Source organism: Scyliorhinus torazame, chromosome 17, assembly GCF_047496885.1.
Source record: "Scyliorhinus torazame isolate Kashiwa2021f chromosome 17, sScyTor2.1, whole genome shotgun sequence".
Classification (NCBI taxonomy): Eukaryota; Metazoa; Chordata; class Chondrichthyes; order Carcharhiniformes; family Scyliorhinidae; genus Scyliorhinus; species Scyliorhinus torazame.
The window spans coordinates 117546997-117563460 of NC_092723.1; the positions used below are offsets into that span (position 1 = coordinate 117546997).

Here is a 16464-nt window from a genome sequence, read left to right on the forward strand (position 1 = left end):
GGACGGGACGACGCTGCTGACGGTGAGGGGACTTTCTTTTTTTTTTTTAATATATTTTATTCAAAAATTTTTGGCCAAACAAAACAATACAAAGGTTTTCCTTTTTTTTGACAATAAAACAGTATAAATAACAGTGACCATTTTAACAAATAAATAAATAATATGTAAACTAAATGGCAACTGCCATATCAAAAATAATAACTCTCCAAAAATAAAATCGAGCAATCCAATATACATAACCTGGTACAAATATCTATACACAAACATCCCTGAGGACCCGCCCCGCCCGGGCCCCCCCCCCCCCCCCCCCCCCCCTGGGTTGCTGCTGCTACCTTCCCATTTCCTTTATCGTTCTGCGAGGTAGTCAAGAACGGTTGCCACCGCCTGGTGAACCCTTGAGCCGAACCCCTTAGTGCGAACTTTATCCGTTCTAGTTTTATAAACCCTACCATGTCATTTATCCAGGTCTCCACGCCCGGGGGTTTGGCTTCCTTCCACATAAGCAATATCCTTCGCCGGGCTACTAGGGACACAAAGGCCAAGACATCAGCCTCTTTCGCCTCCTGGGAGAGGGGACTTTCAAGGTGGAGGAGGAGGAGGGTTGATGATGGTAGTTGTCCGAGGGCAGGCCAGGGGCGGTGCGAGACATGTGCCAAAGGCTGGCCGAGGAGAGGTTATGGTTGATTGGCAGGGGAGGGGGTGCCCCCCGACCAGGCTGATCATGTGGAACGTTCAGGGACTAAATGGACCAGTCAAAAGGGCCTGCGTGTTCACGCACTTGAGGCAACTGAAGGTGGACATGGCTATGTTGCAGGAGACACATCTGAAGGTGGGGGACCACATTAGGTTAAGGAAGGGATGGGTTGGGCACGTGTTCCATTCGGGATTAGACTTTAAAACAAGGGGGGTGGCATTCGAGGTGGGGAATATAGAGGCAGAACCGGTTATGGTTATATTATAGTTAGTGGGAAATTGGAGGGAATGGCCGTGGTATTGGTAAATATATATGTCCCAAGCTGGGATGACGTTGAGTTTGTTAGATGGGTGTTGGGGAAGACCCGGATCTGGACTCACAATGATTGATTATGGGGGGAGATTTCAACCCTGGATCCAAGGCTGGATCGGTCGAGTTCCAGGTCTGGGAAGGTATCAGCTATGGCAAAGGAGCTGTGGGGGTTTATGGAGCACATGGGGGGGGGAGATTCGTGGAGATTTGGGAGGCCAAGGAGTAAGGAGTTTTCATTCTACTCCCATGCGCACAACGTATATTCCCAGATAGACTTCTTTGGGTTGGACAAAACGCTGCTGGCTGAGGTGGTAGATGCTGAATATTCAGCAATTATGGTGTCAGACCACACCCCACACTGGGTAGACCTGCAAGTTAACATAGGAAAGGCCCAGCGCCCACATTGGAGGTTAGATGTAGGGCTGTTAGTGGGGGAGGAGGTGTGCGAGCAGGTGAGGGAGGCCATATAAAGATCAACGACACAGGTGAGGTTTCGGCAGGGGTGGTGTGGGAGGCACTGAAGGCGGTTAAGAGGGGGGAACTCATCTCAATTCGGGCACATAAGGAGAAGACTGAGCGGGTGGAGTTGGACAGGCTGGTAGGCGAAATTTTACAGGTGGACAGGAGGTATGCGGAGTCTCAGGATGACGGGCTTCTGAAGGAGTGTCAGAGACTGAAGCTGGAATTTGGGCTCCTGTCCACAGGCAAGGTAGAGAGAGATTGGGAAAGTAAGAGATACGGGGGGGGGGGGGGGGGGGGGGGGTGGTTTTGGATCTGGCGGGGGTGAATGATGTGTTTTGGGAATTTTATAGTGGATTGTATAAATCGGAACCCAGAGTCAGGGCAGAGGGTATGAAGCGATTTCTTGGGGGGGGAGGAGTTTCCGAGGATAGAGGAGGAGTTGGTGGAGGGTTTGGGTGCCCCAATTGGGCTGGGGGAGGTTATAGACGGATTGGGGGCGATGCAATTGGGGGCGATGCAATCGGGTACGGTCCCGGGACCTGACGGATACCCGGTCGTGTTTTATAAAATGTTTTCCGGGCTGTTGGGGCCACTCCTGGTCAAGGCTTTTAATGAGTCCAAGGAACTGGGAGTGCTCCCCCCAACGTTATCGCAGGCATCGATTTCCCTTATTGTGACGCGGGATAAGGATCCGGACAGTTGTGGGTCATATAGACCAATCTCCCTGTTGAATGTGGATGTGAAAGTGCTGGCATAGATCTTGGCCATGCGCATAGAGGATTGTGTTCCAGGGGTAATAGAGGAGGACCAGACGGGATTTGTGAAGGGACGACACCAGACACCCAACATTAGGCGGCTCCTAAATGTGAAAATGATGCCTGCGGAGGGGCGTGAGGTTGAGGTGGTGGTGGCCATGGATGCAGAAATGGCCTTTGACTGGGTGGAGTGGGAGTACCTGTGGGATGTCTTGGGACGATTTGGGTTCGGGCAAGGTTTGCGGATTGGGTCTGGTTGCTATATCAAGCACCGGTGGCGAATGTAAGGACCAACCGTGTTCGATCAGAGTATTTTAGTCTGTGCAGGGGGACAAGGCAGGGGTGCCCACTCTCCCCACATAGAGCCCATGGCAATGGCACTGAGGGCATTGAACATTTGGCAGAGGGTAGCGAGGGGGGAGGGTGGAACATGGGGTCTCACTCTATGCGGATGATTTACTCCTTTATATAACAGACTCGTTGGGGGGGGGGGGGGGGGGGGAAATCACAGGAATTATGGGAATACTGGAGGAATTTGGCCGGTTCTCAGGTTACAAACTAAATATGGGCAAGAGCGAGGTTTTTGTAATCCAGGCAAGGGGGCAGGAGAGGGGACTGAGAGAGATGCCGTTCATAGTGGTGGGAAGGAGTTTTAGGTACCTGGGGATTCAGGTGGCAAGGGACTGGGGGTAGCTTCATAAACTAAATTTGGGCAGGGTGATTGAGCAAATGAAAGGGGACTTCAGTGGGTGGGACGTGCTCCCGCTGTCATTGGCGGGGAGGGTACAGACTGTGAAGATGACAGTCCGCCCGAGATTGCTGTTTGTGTCATAGTGTCTCCCAATCTTCATCCCCAAGGCATTTTTTAGGAAGATGAACACGGCGATCTCGGGTTTTTGTATGGGCCGGGAAAACCCCGAGGGTGAAGAAGGTCCTTCTTGAACAGGGGCGCGGTGAAGGGGGCTTGGCACTTCCGAACTTTATTAACTATCACTAGGTGGCCAATATTTTGATGATTAGGAAGTGGATGTGGGGGAGGGGTCAATGTGGGAGCGAGTTGCTTTAGGAGGTGGCAGGGGGCACGGATTGAGAGTATTGGGAATCACTTCTGGAGGAGCTAGAGGAGGAGTTGAGTTACCGGGTGGGAATTAATTCCTGTACCTGCAGGTACGGGATTTTGTCCAGAGGCAATTTCCAAGCTTATCTCGCCTCCTCGAAGGGAACTACAGGATAAGGTGATGTCTAAAACAGGGGTCAGGGAGGATCTCGGAAGTATAGAAGGAACTGGTGGAGTGGGAAGGGGTCCCAATCGGAGCGGTGAAGAGGAAGTGGGAGGAGTAGTTGGAAGTCGGGTTATGGGAGAAGGCCCTGAGGAGAGTCAATGCATCCTCGGCGTGTGCCGGGCTCAGCCTGATCCAGTTCAAGGTGATCCACAGGGCTCATATGACTGGCCCGGATGAGTAGGTTTTTTGAGGAGGTGGATGACAGATGTGGGTTGAGCGGGGGAAGTCCGGCAAATCATGTACATATGTTTTGGGCTTGTCCGAAGCGGAGGGGATTTTGGCAGGGATTCTCAGAAGGCATGTCAGAGATCCTGGAAGGGAGGGTGACTCCGAGTCCAGAGGTGGCAATATTTGGAGTGTCGGAAGGTCCGGGAGCGCGGGGCGGGGCGGTGACCTGGAGATGGATTTTGCTGGATGGAGGGACTCGGAGCCTCCAAAGTCTGGGGTGTGGGTAAGTGACATAGCAGGGTTTCTTAGGCGAGAGAAGATTAAGTTAGCCTTAAGGGGTGATCGGCGGGGGAGAAAGGGGAGGCATGGAAGTGAAGAATAAGGGCAGGGAATCTAATATATGGGTAGCTAAGAGTTAGTGCAGGGGGAAGTTGGGTCTGTCATTGTGGGTTTTTTGCGTGTGTTGGACCGCTCTGTTGTTTAGAATGTTACAATGTTAAAATTATAAATGCCTCAATAAAATATTTTCTAAAAATAAATTATAGTCTTTTGAGAGAGGTATGGGAAGTGCTCAACATATTCAAGATATCAATTGTAATGTTGCATAGAGATCCTTTGAAAGTAGTCTTCCTTTCATCTTCCTCTCCCTTCAATCCCTGCACCCCAGCAAACATCTACAGTTAAAAGCATTTTGTGTATGGCATTTGTCATGATTCCAACATCAGTAGAAACAGGTTATTTTATAATTTATCTCAATCAGGGTTATGTGAGGCCTTGCTTTGTGCAAGCTGTCTAACACGTTCACCCACATTACAAAAATGACTATGCTGCAAAATGACAACACTTCACTGGTTGCAAACTTTAGGACATGCTCACAATTATGAAAAGCATTTCACAAGTTCAAATGATTTTAATCTTTATTCACTTCCTATCTGGAATTTCAGCTTAATGATACCAGTACTTGGATCTGAGAGGGGAATTAGTAATATTTATAAAACCGTAGTGCTACTTTGTACATAAAATAAGTATTTTACCCTCTACATTTTTAATTATCATGATCCCCAGAAGAAAACAAAAAGTACATCCACTGAGAACTGAATGCATAAATCAGGTTAGTACTGTGCCACAATCCCTTGGGTTTACAAAGCACAAAAGGTTGTGGAGTGATCGAATTGTACAGGCAAACAAGACACTAACACTCCTTTTTGTAGGTGGTTCAAAAGTGACACCCGACAGATTCACCTTCTCAACTGGGTAAATGGTGCATGACACGGGAAAGATATGCGGCACGGTAGCACAGTGGTTAGCACTGTTGTTTCACAACGCCAGGGTCCCAGGTCTGATTCCCGGTTTGGGTCACTGTCTGTGCGCAGTCTGCACATTTTCTGTGTCTGTGTATTTTTCCTCTGGGTGCTCCGGGAGTTTCCTCCCACAAGTCCAGAAAGACGTGCTGTTAGGTAATTTGAACATTCTGAATTCTCCCTCTGTGTACCCGAAAAGGCGCCGGAATGTGGCGGCTAGGGGTTTTTCCACAGTAACTTCATTGCAGTGTTAATGTAAGCCTACTTGTGACAATAAAGATTATTATAGGTGTGAAAATAAAAGTAAAGGATTAAAGGTACAACCCACCTTGCATATAATGGGTGGCCACTAAACAAACAAAAAATACATTAGGACAAGTTAAATCAGATTTACTGTGATTTGGCTCGAGGACAAGTACATGAAGTCCCCATTGATTAACTATAAATCAAACCATGAGGGAAACATCAAAAGTATTATAGAACTCAACTAGATTGTAACTGGAGTAGGAAATAATTTGACCGTTTGACCACAATTTGACTACAAGTTTGCGACATGTGGGGGGGGGGGAAAGAGAGAGAGAGAGGAGAGAGAGAGACAGTGGTATTTCCCGAATGGTTATTTCAAACCCTTTATTCCAATAACCAGAGTGTTATCATCAACCACTCAAGTTATCTATTCTGATCAGAATGTACTGTTAATATCAGACTTGCAAACTCTGCAATAAACATTTCAAACAAGGGACTTTAGGCTATTTTAAGGTCTGTGCTCAATACTTTCATTTTCCACTAAATAATCACCTGATAAGAGTTTCATTCTTACTCCAAAATGCATCTTATAACATGGCTATTCATCATCCTGTTCCACATGTTAAAAAAATCACATTAAAGTTGAGTTGACCAATGATAGTGAGCACAGCTAATCAAAGTTTATAAAGGATGAGTCAATGGTGCTGCTACTACAGCTACCGCTGAGGGATTTTTCCATTTGGTTTTACAACACTTTATTCTCTCTCCACATCCCAAACCGCATTGCTACCTGTAACTTAAAACTACACTAGACATTCTTTTCTCAATCCTGTGACGACCATGCTTATCGTTAGGAATGTACAACAGTAACATGGGAAGAACTCTCCTGATAGCTTTCTCCCACTGAAGAGGTACTGGGTGCCCAGTTCATTGGAGATTAAAATTCTAACTTAGTTATATGGAGAAAAAAATGAAGTCTTTATTCTCACCATTATGGCAGAGTGCCACATTATAAAATGTGCGAAGGTCCAGATCTGGAGACTGGATCATCAGCCAGTATCAACATCAAGCAGTTCCGGGTCATTATGGTCTCCGGGGCAAACAAGATTCTCTTCTCTCTGCTCGACAACAGTCCAATGTAAGTATGGCGAGGTGCCTTTACTGTACCAGCATAAATTTGCATGCTTCCACACTGGATAGATGCTCTTTTGTGCTGTCTAGGTGAAAAGACAATTTCACCCCAATGTTTGAAATTAGTTGAGTAATTTTGTGATGTTAATTTCCAACCACGAAGGAACTGGCTGAAACCCACCAGAACTCATTCTCTTCAGGTTAATTACAGGTGACAAAGACTTCCAATTCAACAATTTAAACTGGATTCAAAGTCAGATCTCAGAGGTAACTAAAGTAACATTCTACGCATTTTTTTATAAAAATGGGACTCTCCAGCATTTTATTAATTTACTGGGGGCAGGGTGAAGGAGAACTTCAATGCTCATGTGCAAATCCTAAACCAAAATTAAACTATCAGCCACCAACAAATCTGCTGCATGACTTCCGGTTGCGGCTATGCGGAGCTAAGTCGCACATTTGGCAGCTCCCGCTAAAAACGGACTTTTGGGCTCTTTTCAGGGCCCCCAACGGCACTTTTTCGACGTTTCCCAGTGTGGGAAGGAGATTGCAATAGTTCCCCGACAGTGTATGGCTTGGACCAGGAGCAGGGCGACTAAAAAAGTGGTGGTGAACCCAAAGAAAGAGCGAGGGAAGAAGAGCAAAATGGCAGCAGGCGGGGACCAGGCAGCGTGGATGCAGTGGGCACAGGAGCAGCAGGAGGTTATCCAGCGCTGCTTCAGGGAGATTAAAGCGGACCTGCTGGAGCCGATGAAGGCTTCTATAGACAAGCTGCTGGAGACCCAGATGGCCCAGGGGATGGCGATCCGCGAGGTGCGACAAAAGGTCTCCGACAACGAGGACGAGATCTTAGGCCTTGCGGTAAAGGTGGAGGCGCACAAAGCGCTCCACAAGAAATAGCAGGAACGGTTCGAGGAGATGGAGAATCGGTCAAGGCGGAAGAATTTGTGGATTCTGGGCCTCCAGGAGGGGCTGGAGGGGTCGGACGTGGGTGCCTATGTGGTCACCATGTTAAACTCGCTGATGGGAGCGGGGTCCTTCCAGGGGTCCCTGGAGCTGGAAGGGGCCCATAGAGTGCTGGCGAGGAGGCCCAAGGCTAATGAGCCACCGCGGGTGCGGTTTCATCAGTTTGCTGATCGGGAGTGCGTGCTCAGGTGGGCCAATAAGGAGAGGAGCAGCAGCTGGGAGAACGCGGAGGTTAGGATATATCAGGACTGGAGTGCGGAGGTGGCGAAGAAGAGGGCCGGATACAATCGGGCGAAGGCGGTGCTGCACAGAAAGGGGATGACGTTTGGCATGCTGCAGCCGGCGCGACTGTGGGTCACCTACAAGGACCGGCACCATTACTTCGAGTCTCTGGAGGAGGCGTGGGCCTTTGTTCAGGCCGAGAAACTGGACACAAACTGAGGGTCAGGTTGGGTGGTCGGGGATTGTTGTTGGGGTGTTATACTTTGAGGGGGGGGTTCTTTGTCCTTATTTCTGTTTGGTTCAATGAGGGTGGTTAGGGTGGGTTGGGCACTGTTTTGGTTGGGTCTGGCACTGTTTTGGTTGGGTCAGTTGGGAGGGCTCTTGGAGGGGGGGTAAGTAAATGGAGTAGGGGCGGATGGCCGGTGGGGGGGGGGGGGGGGGGGGGGGGGGGGGGGGGGGGGGGGGGGGATGGGGCCCCGCGGGGGAAGGGGAGGCCCGGGTCGGGGGTGAGGGAACTGAGCCTGTAACAGGAACGGCGATAGGGGTGGCAGGGCCGGGCAGGTGGAAAGCGCGGGCTCTTTCCCGCGCTGTAGGCTGGAGGGGGCGGGGCCAGGGCAGAGAAGCGAGGGTTGTTTCCCGCGCTTGGGATGGGAGGCGGAAGCGGAGAGCCTGTGGATGGGTAATGGAGGACGAAGATATGTCTCACAATGGGAGGAGTCGAAGGAGAGGTGGGAGTAGCCGGGGTCGGCAGGAGTCAGCTGACTTGCGGGAGTGCAATGGGGGGAGTAAAGCAGCTAGGAGGGATTCTAGCAGGGGGTGTGGGGAGGGGGGGGGGGGGGGGGGGGGGACCGGGTTGCTGCTGGCAGCTATGGTCAAGGGGGAGCTGGAGCGAGTAGAGGGGGTTGGGACGGGATTCTGCCGCCGTGGGGAACGGGCCGGGTGTGGGGTGCGGGGCGCGTGACTGGCCAAGGAGGGGTTATGGCTAGTCAGCGGGGGAGGGGGGCGAATGGCCCCCCCCGATCCGGCTGATAACCTGGAATGTAAGGGTACTGAACGGGCCGATCAAGCGGGCCCAGGTGTTTGCGCACCTGAAGGGGCTCAAGACGGATGTGGTCATGCTCCAGGAGACACACCTGAAGGTGGCAGACCAGGTAAGATTGAGGAAGGGGTGGGTAGATCAGATGTTTCACTCCGGGTTGGATGCCAAAAATCGGGGGATGGCGATCTTGGTGGGAAAGAGGGTGTCGTTCGAGGCGTCGAGCATTGTGACAGACAATGGCGGCAGGTACGTAATGGTAAGTGGTAAGCTGCAAGGGGAGAGGGTGGTGCACGTACATGCCCCAAACTGGGATGATGCGGGTTTTATGTGGCGCATGTTGGGTCGGATCCCGGACTTGGAAGTGGGGGGCCTGATAATAGTGGGGGGGGGGACTTTAACACGGTGTTGGATGCAGCACTGGATCGCTCCAGGTCTAGGACGGGTAGGAAGCTGGCGGCTAAGGTGCTGAGGGGGTTTATGGACCAGATGGGAGGGGTGGACCCTTGGAGATTTGCAAGGCCAGGGGCGATGGAATTTTTATTCTTCTCGCATGTCCATAAGGCTTACTCTCGGATCGACTTCTTTATTATGAGTAGGGCGCTGATAGCGAGAGTAGAGGATACCGAGTACTCAGCGATAGCCATTTCGGATCACGCCCCGCATTGGGTTGACCTAGAGCTGGGCGAGGAGAGGGACCAGCGCTCGTTGTGGCGCTTGGAGGTGGGGTTGTTGGCGGGCGAGAAGGTGAGTGAGCGGGTCCGAGGAAGCACAGAGAGATACCTGGAGGCCAATGATAATGGGGAGGTACGAGTGGGGATGGTATGGGAGGCGCTGAAGGCGGTGGTTAGGGGAGAGTTGATTTCCATTAGGGCCCACAAGGAGAGGAGAGAGCAGAGGGAGAGGTAGAGGCTGGTGGGGGAGATGGTGAGGGTAGACAGGAGGTATGCAGAGGTGCCGGAGGAGGGACTGCTGAGGAAGAGGCGTAGCCTCAAGGCCGAATTCGACCTGTTGACCACCAGGAAGGCGGAGGTGCAGTGGAGGAAGGCCCAGGGGGCGATTTGTGAGTATGGGGAAAAGGCAAGCCGGAGGCTGGTGCATCAGCTTCGGAAGCGGGACGCAGCTAGGGAGATCGGGGGAGTTAAGGACACAGGAGGGAGCATGGTGTGGAGTGGGGTTGGCATCAATGGGGTCTTCAGGAACTTTTACGAGGAATTGTACCGATCTGAGGCTCCATGGGAGGAGGGAGGGATGGGCCGCTTTCTGGACCAAGTGAGGTTTCCGAAGGTGGAGGAGGGACTGGTAGCGGGATTGGGGGCCCCGATTGGGCTGGAGAGAGCTGGCGAAAGTGATAGGGAGCATGCAGGCGGGGAAGACACCGGGGCTGGATGGTTTCCCGGTCGAATTCTACAAGAAATATGTGGACCTGTTGGGCCCGTTGCTAGTTAGGACCTTCAATGAGGCAAGAGAGGGGGGGCTTTGCCCCCGCGATGTCCCGGGCACTGATCCCCTTGATCCTGAAGCGGGTCAAGGATCCCCTGCAGTGTGGGTCTTACAGGCCGATTTAGCTGTTAAATGTAGATGCCAAGGTGCTGGCGAAGGTCTTAGCCACGAGAATTGAGGATTGTGTGTCGCAGGTGATCCACGAAGACCAGACGGGATTCGTGAAGGGGAGACAGTTGAACGCGAATGTGCAGAGGCTCCTGAACGTGATGATGTCGGCGAGGGAGGGGGAAGCGGAGATAGTGGTGGCGATGGACGCTGAGAAGGCCTTCGATAGGGTAGAGTGGGGGGTACTTGTGGGAGGTGCTGAAGAGGTTCGGGTTTGTGGAGGGGTTTGTTAGGTGGATTAGGTTGTTGTACGAGGTCCCGATGGCGAGTGTGGCCACGAACAAGAGGAGGTCTGAGTACTTTCGGTATCATCGAGGGACGAGGCAGGGGTGTCCCGACCCCCCTGCTCTTCGCACTGGCAATTGAACCCCTGGCTATGGCACTGAGGGAGTCAAGGAACTGGAGGGGGTTGGGGCGGGGCAGGGAGGAGCATAGGGCTCTATGCGGACGACTTGCTGCTGTATATGGCAGACCCGGTCGGAGGAATGCCGGAGGTAATGAGGATCCTCGGGGAGTTCGGGGATTTCTCAGGGTACAAGCTCAACATGGGGAAGAGCGAGTTGTTTGTGGTTCACCCGGGGACCAGGAGAGGGGGATTGGCGAGCTCCCACTAAAAAGGGCAGAGAGGAGCTTCAGGTACTTGGGGGTTCAGGTGGCCAGGAGCTGGGGGGCCCTGCATAGACTTAATTTCACGAGGCTAGTGGAGCAAATGGAGGAGTTCAGGAGGTGGGACGCGCTGCCGCTGTCCCTAGCGGGTAGGGTGCAGTCAGTTAAGATGACGGTACTCCCAAGGTTTTTGTTCCTGTTCCAGTGCCTCCCCATTTTTATCCCGAGGGCCTTCTTTGGGCGGGTCAACAGGAGCACAACGGGGTTTGTGTAGGTGCGAGGGACTCCCGAGGGTGAGAAGGGTGTTCTTGGAGCGGAGTAGGGATTGGGGGGGGGGGGCGCTGCCCAACCTCTGTGGGTACTACTGGGCCGCCAATGCAGCGATGATGCGTAAGTGGGTGATTGAGGGGGAGGGTGCTGCATGGAAGAAGCTGGAGACGGCGTCTTTTGAGGGTATGAGTCTGGAGGCGCTGGCAACGGCACGCCTGCCGTTCCCTCCAATGAGGTATACCACGAGCCCAGTGGTGGCGGCTACCCTCAAAATCTGGGGGCAGTGGAGGCAGCACAGGGGGGAAGTTGGGGCCTCGGTGTGGACCCCAATACGGGGGAACCACCGGTTTGTCCCAAGGAAAATAGATGGAGGGTTTTCGAGGTGGCACAGGGCAGGGATAAGAAGGTTGGGGACTTGTTTGTGGACGGGAAGTTCGCGAGCCTGGGTGAACTGGAGGAGAAGTATGGGATCCCCCCGGGGAACGCCTTCAGATATTTACAGATAAGGGCGTTTGCCAGGAGTCAAATGGTGGATTTCCCGCGGTTGCTGCCACGCACAATACAGGATAGGGTGCTCTCGGGGGTTGGGTTGGAGTGGGGAAGATCTCGGAAACTTACCAGGTGATGCAGGAGGCCTCGGTGGCGGAGTTGAAAGGTAAGTGGGAGGAGGAGTTGGGAGAGGAGATCGAAGAGGGGACGTGGGCAGATGCCCTAAGGAGGGTGAACTCCTCCTCTTCGTGTGCAAGGCTCAGCATCATACAGTTTAAGGTACTGCACAGGGCATACATGACCGGGACAAGGATGAGCCGGTTCTTTGGGGGAGAGGACAGGTGTGTTAGGTGCTCAGGGAGCCCAGCAAATCACACCAATCATATGTTCTGGGCATGCCCAGTGCTGGAGGAATTTTGGAAGGGCGTAGCAAGGACGGTGTCGAGGGTGGTAGGTGGCAACCGTTCTTGGACTTCCTGGCAGAGACGATAGACACTGGTCAGCAGCAGCAGCAACCCGGGGGGGGGGGGGTTTCACTTTTTGTTTATTTACCCTGGGGGATCTGAGGGGGTGTATATATTTGCTATGTTTGCTTTGTGTTAAACTCGGGGTGTTAATTTATTATTTATGTATGGGGGGGGGGGCACGGGGGTTGTTTTAATTTGTTCTACATTTAATTTTATTGGGTTTCTTTTCCATTCTGTTGTTGATATTTTGAGAAAACCCTAATAATTTTTTTTTTTTTTTAAATTTAAAACAAATCTGCTGCATATCTGGGCAAGTAGCTAGAACATTTGACCCTGGGGGGGGGGGGGGCTCACACTTGGAACAAAAGGGATCAAACAATATGGGGCGGGGGGGGCAGGTTCAGGCTATTGAGTTGGATGATCAGCCATGATCATAATTAATGGCAGAGCCTCCTGCCCCACCTATTTTCTATGTTTCTATAACATGAAATGGAAATCCAGCAGCCGAATTCACCACAAAGAGCAGGAGGAGTCACAGAAACACAATCAACACTTTACAAAGACATCACCAGAGGAAATATCATCTGTGGATTCACAACCCTCTACCACATTATGAAAGATATCCTCAACACATTTAGGGGCCCATAACCAATCATAACAAAAATGATACAGTAGACAAAAAGCATTAATCAAGAACAGGGGTGCGTTTAGTTAAGGCTACAGGCCATGGCAATCCAAATCAGCTTTAGTTGGAGGAAAGTAGGCCATAAACATTTTGGAAAAAAGCGTGTGAAAGACTTCAATTACAGCTGCAGCAACAGTGAGGAGAAGGAGTTGCAATGTTTTGAAGGTGGAGAAAAGTAATGTAGGTAAGGGACTGGATGTGGGGAAGGAAACAGAGCTTGGGCTCAGGTAGTACACATCAAGGATCCATAATTTGCATTTTGGTTGATCAAAGCCACAAAGGCACAATGCTTTATTTTTCCAACATTTAGTTAAAGGAAATTGTAACTCATCTAAATCTTCCAGACAGGGTGCTGAAGATAGCAACACCAGCTTAGATAATGGAGTCTATAATGGAGATCATGATGTGGAGATGCCGGCGTTGGACTGGGGTGAGCACAGTAAGAAGTCTTACACCAGGTTAAAGTCCAACAGGTTTGTTTTGATATCACTAGCTTTCGGAGCGCTAGTGATATCGAAACAAACCTGTTGGACTTTAACCTGGTGTTGTAAGACTTCTTACTATAATGGAGAAGGAAGGGTAGAGCAACAAAACATCGTCATACTACAGAAACAGGTCCCATGTTTCTCGATGACACAGTTGATGAGGACATGTATGTGATGAAAAGAGGGACCAGGCTGCAGTCGAGAGATGTTCACTTCTGCACTTAAAATTACACAAAATTACTCCCTCCCTCCCTAAACCTCTGCTCCTTTAAGACAATCCTTAAAAATGATATGTTCTGATGTCTCCTGATGTAGTTCACTGTCAAATTTGTTTGATGATGGTTTCTGTGAAGCATCTTTAGACCTCTGCTTACATTAAAAGCAAGTGGCTGTTGCGATGACTGCCGTGTGTGCAACATCAGTATCATAATCAACATCACTTATGCCCAAAATATATCTGTAGTTGGTCTTTACAAAGTAGTCCTTTATGAATGCATTATTTGTGAAAGATCCAGCTGGGTTTGAAAGTAGTTCCAAGGGACACTGAATGGTGGAGAAATCAAGCTATTTCCCAATAAAACGGTTTCAAACCACAATGCAGTAAATTCTCCATCACAGGTGGGTAGCACCCTAATAAAGACAATCAAGCCACATTTTAAACATGGTCGGAACACAGGCAAACTGATACCATATTACTCGATTGCCTCTATCCAACTAAGTTCGACATGGATGCTGCGAGAGTCTGTCAGCACTACTACCACTCCAATAGACTATTAGCTAGCGTGTGCAACACAAGATCACACCATGGGAAGCAGCATAGAGAAATACATCTAGTGGCATGTAATCAAGTAAGATACAAGTGTTATAGATGCATGCACACAGATCAGGTCATCACAGTCAATCTCATTTATACTGCTTTCAAACTATGCAGCCTATACCATTTTGAGCTTTGCTAGCACACCCTATTGTTTATCATCTTAAATCATCCCAGCTACGAAGGGGCAGTGAAGGAGGTACACCCTCAGAATAAAGCATTCACTGGTCAACATGACTTTAGTAACTTGAGCAAACTTGAGCAAAAGGCTCCCACCTTGAAATAAAATACAGCAAGATTCATCCTCACCCTACTGTCCCCAGAGTGACCCTCTAGTAGTCTAAATGTGGGAACATACTAATATTCTTGGTTTCAAGTGCATCGAGATGAGGTTCTACAGCTGAGGTCTGAATCAGCAAAATGAACCTCAAGCAAGACATGCCAGAAACAAAACAATTAGCAGCAGTCAGGTCTTTTGTACTGGTAACATTATTTGATAATCTAACACAAGTGGAGGGCTGAACTGTCATACTCAAAAGTAAGGTAAAGTCGCCAGAGTCCCAAATGACCAGAGCTGTTTTCCCCTTTGAAAGGAGAGAGCTGACTGGTGGTGATTTAACCCGAGGATCACCATACCTCAGGCGAGGGGCAAAGTTGAGAAGGCAAGCCTTCATGAATATCTCAGCCAGTATGGGAATTGACCATGCTCTGCATCACGAACCAGATGTCTAGCCAACTGAGCTAATACAAGAGGGAAAATAAAGACATGAAAAATCATCAGTTGCTACACAATAGATGTCCACCTAATACTGTAGCAATAGTCCATACTGAAAATCTCCCTACATTAACCTTCCTTCCCACACATCTCTCTAACATTGTCCTTCCTTCCACATTTCCCTACATTGTCCTTCCTCTACAGCGACTGGATCGACGGTGAACATCTATACAACAAGATGAGCCATATTTACAGGATCTGTCCCTAATGCACACCTTTCTTGAAATAAAATGAAATTTGTTGCTAAAACATTACACAAATCAAATCATGCTGGACAACATTTGCCTTAGGCTCAGAGGACCTGGGTTCGATCCCAGCCCTGGGTCAGTCTGTGTGGAGTTTGCACATTCTCCCAGTGTCTGCGTGGGTTTCACCCCCACAACCCAAAGATGTGCAGGTTAGGTGGATTAGCCACGCTAAATTGGAAAAAAAATAATTGGGAACTCTAAAAAAAATTTTTTTTAATGCTGGACAACATTATAATAAATGCAGAGATAGTTTCCAAAAACGTTTTTCTTAAAAAGTTGCAGAGAAAAGATGCAGAAAGTGTCCCTTTAAACTGGATGTTGCACCCGAGGATCCACCAACTGTAAACAAAGCTAACATTCCCCACCCCGCGGCTGCAACAGTCTTTAAAAATAAAATGCATCCCCGGGGATTATTTTTCTCCTCAATGTGTGGCTTTCAACAAATTTACAATCCGTGCCTCTCATGATGTCCTGAACAGCTTTTCACGAGGGCAAATAATTACAATGACAAAAGCAAAAAGGCAGCAGAAGTAGTGGGAAGGCTGGCAAGAGGGACGAGTGCCAGTGACTGCTGGTCCCTTTCTGCCCTCCCCTGGAAGCCTAGGCCGCAAAATCCCCGGCCTTGCCTAACCCTGGCGCCCTCCGCGCCCCCGGCCCTCCTTACGTGGTGTCCTGGTTGAAGTTGGCGAAGAGGAGCTGGCTACTGCCGCCATCCCCGCTCTGACTGGCCAGGTTCATCGGTCCTGGTATTTCCCTCCCCCCTGTGGGGGGAAGGGAGGCCCGCACCGCTCCGGCTCCTTCGATTATATTCGATTTAAATCGACCCCCGAGGTTTTGTTATGTTTTCTTTTTTTTAATGAAGCGGCTCACGCCTGCCAGCTGTCATGGTGTTTGGTCAACGGCAGCGGCACTGCGCATGCGCCACCGCCTCCCCGCACAATAACATGGCAACTCCCCCCTTAAAGCAGCACACGTTTCAAACATCAAACTGTCCACGTTATCTTCCTCTGGCTTCTCATTGTCTCTGATAGCTCTGCCCCCACCTCAATGGCTATTCATCCTGTGCACACCCATACATCCCATGTGGCCTTCAGGTGTGCACTGGAGAGGGAAAAGTGTGTAATGGGTAGGGTTAGGCATGCAGGGGCAGGGCCAGGTGTGCAGTACATAGGAATTTGGAGTGGAAGTAGGCAATTCAGCCCTTCGAGCCAGTTCCGCCATGCAATCAGATCATGGCTGATCTCTTCCTGGTCTCAAATCCACCTCTCTACCTGTTCCCCATGTCCCTTTAACCTGTTTTTAAAATCAGAAATGTATCTATCTCCTTCTTGAAATTGTTTAATGACACAGATTCCACTGCACCACGGGACAGCGAGTTCCACAAAGTCACCACCCTCTGTGAGAAGTAGTTCCTCCACATCTCAGTTCTAAATCTACC

At 50.1% G+C, this 16464-nt stretch overlaps 1 protein-coding gene across 2 annotated transcripts in view; it reads right to left on the minus strand.

The window, feature by feature from the left end:
* The window catches only part of wipi2 (WD repeat domain, phosphoinositide interacting 2), a 117026-nt gene extending 101079 nt beyond the window's left edge, over positions 1 to 15947 (minus strand). For both annotated transcript variants that reach the window (XM_072480947.1, XM_072480946.1), the window contains exon 1: positions 15691 to 15947. In XM_072480947.1, the coding sequence (XP_072337048.1) occupies positions 15691 to 15764 (74 nt within the window). In that variant the 5' untranslated portion in view covers positions 15765 to 15947. The remainder of the gene's footprint in view (positions 1 to 15690) is intronic.
* Positions 15948 to 16464: the final 517 nt, after the last annotated feature.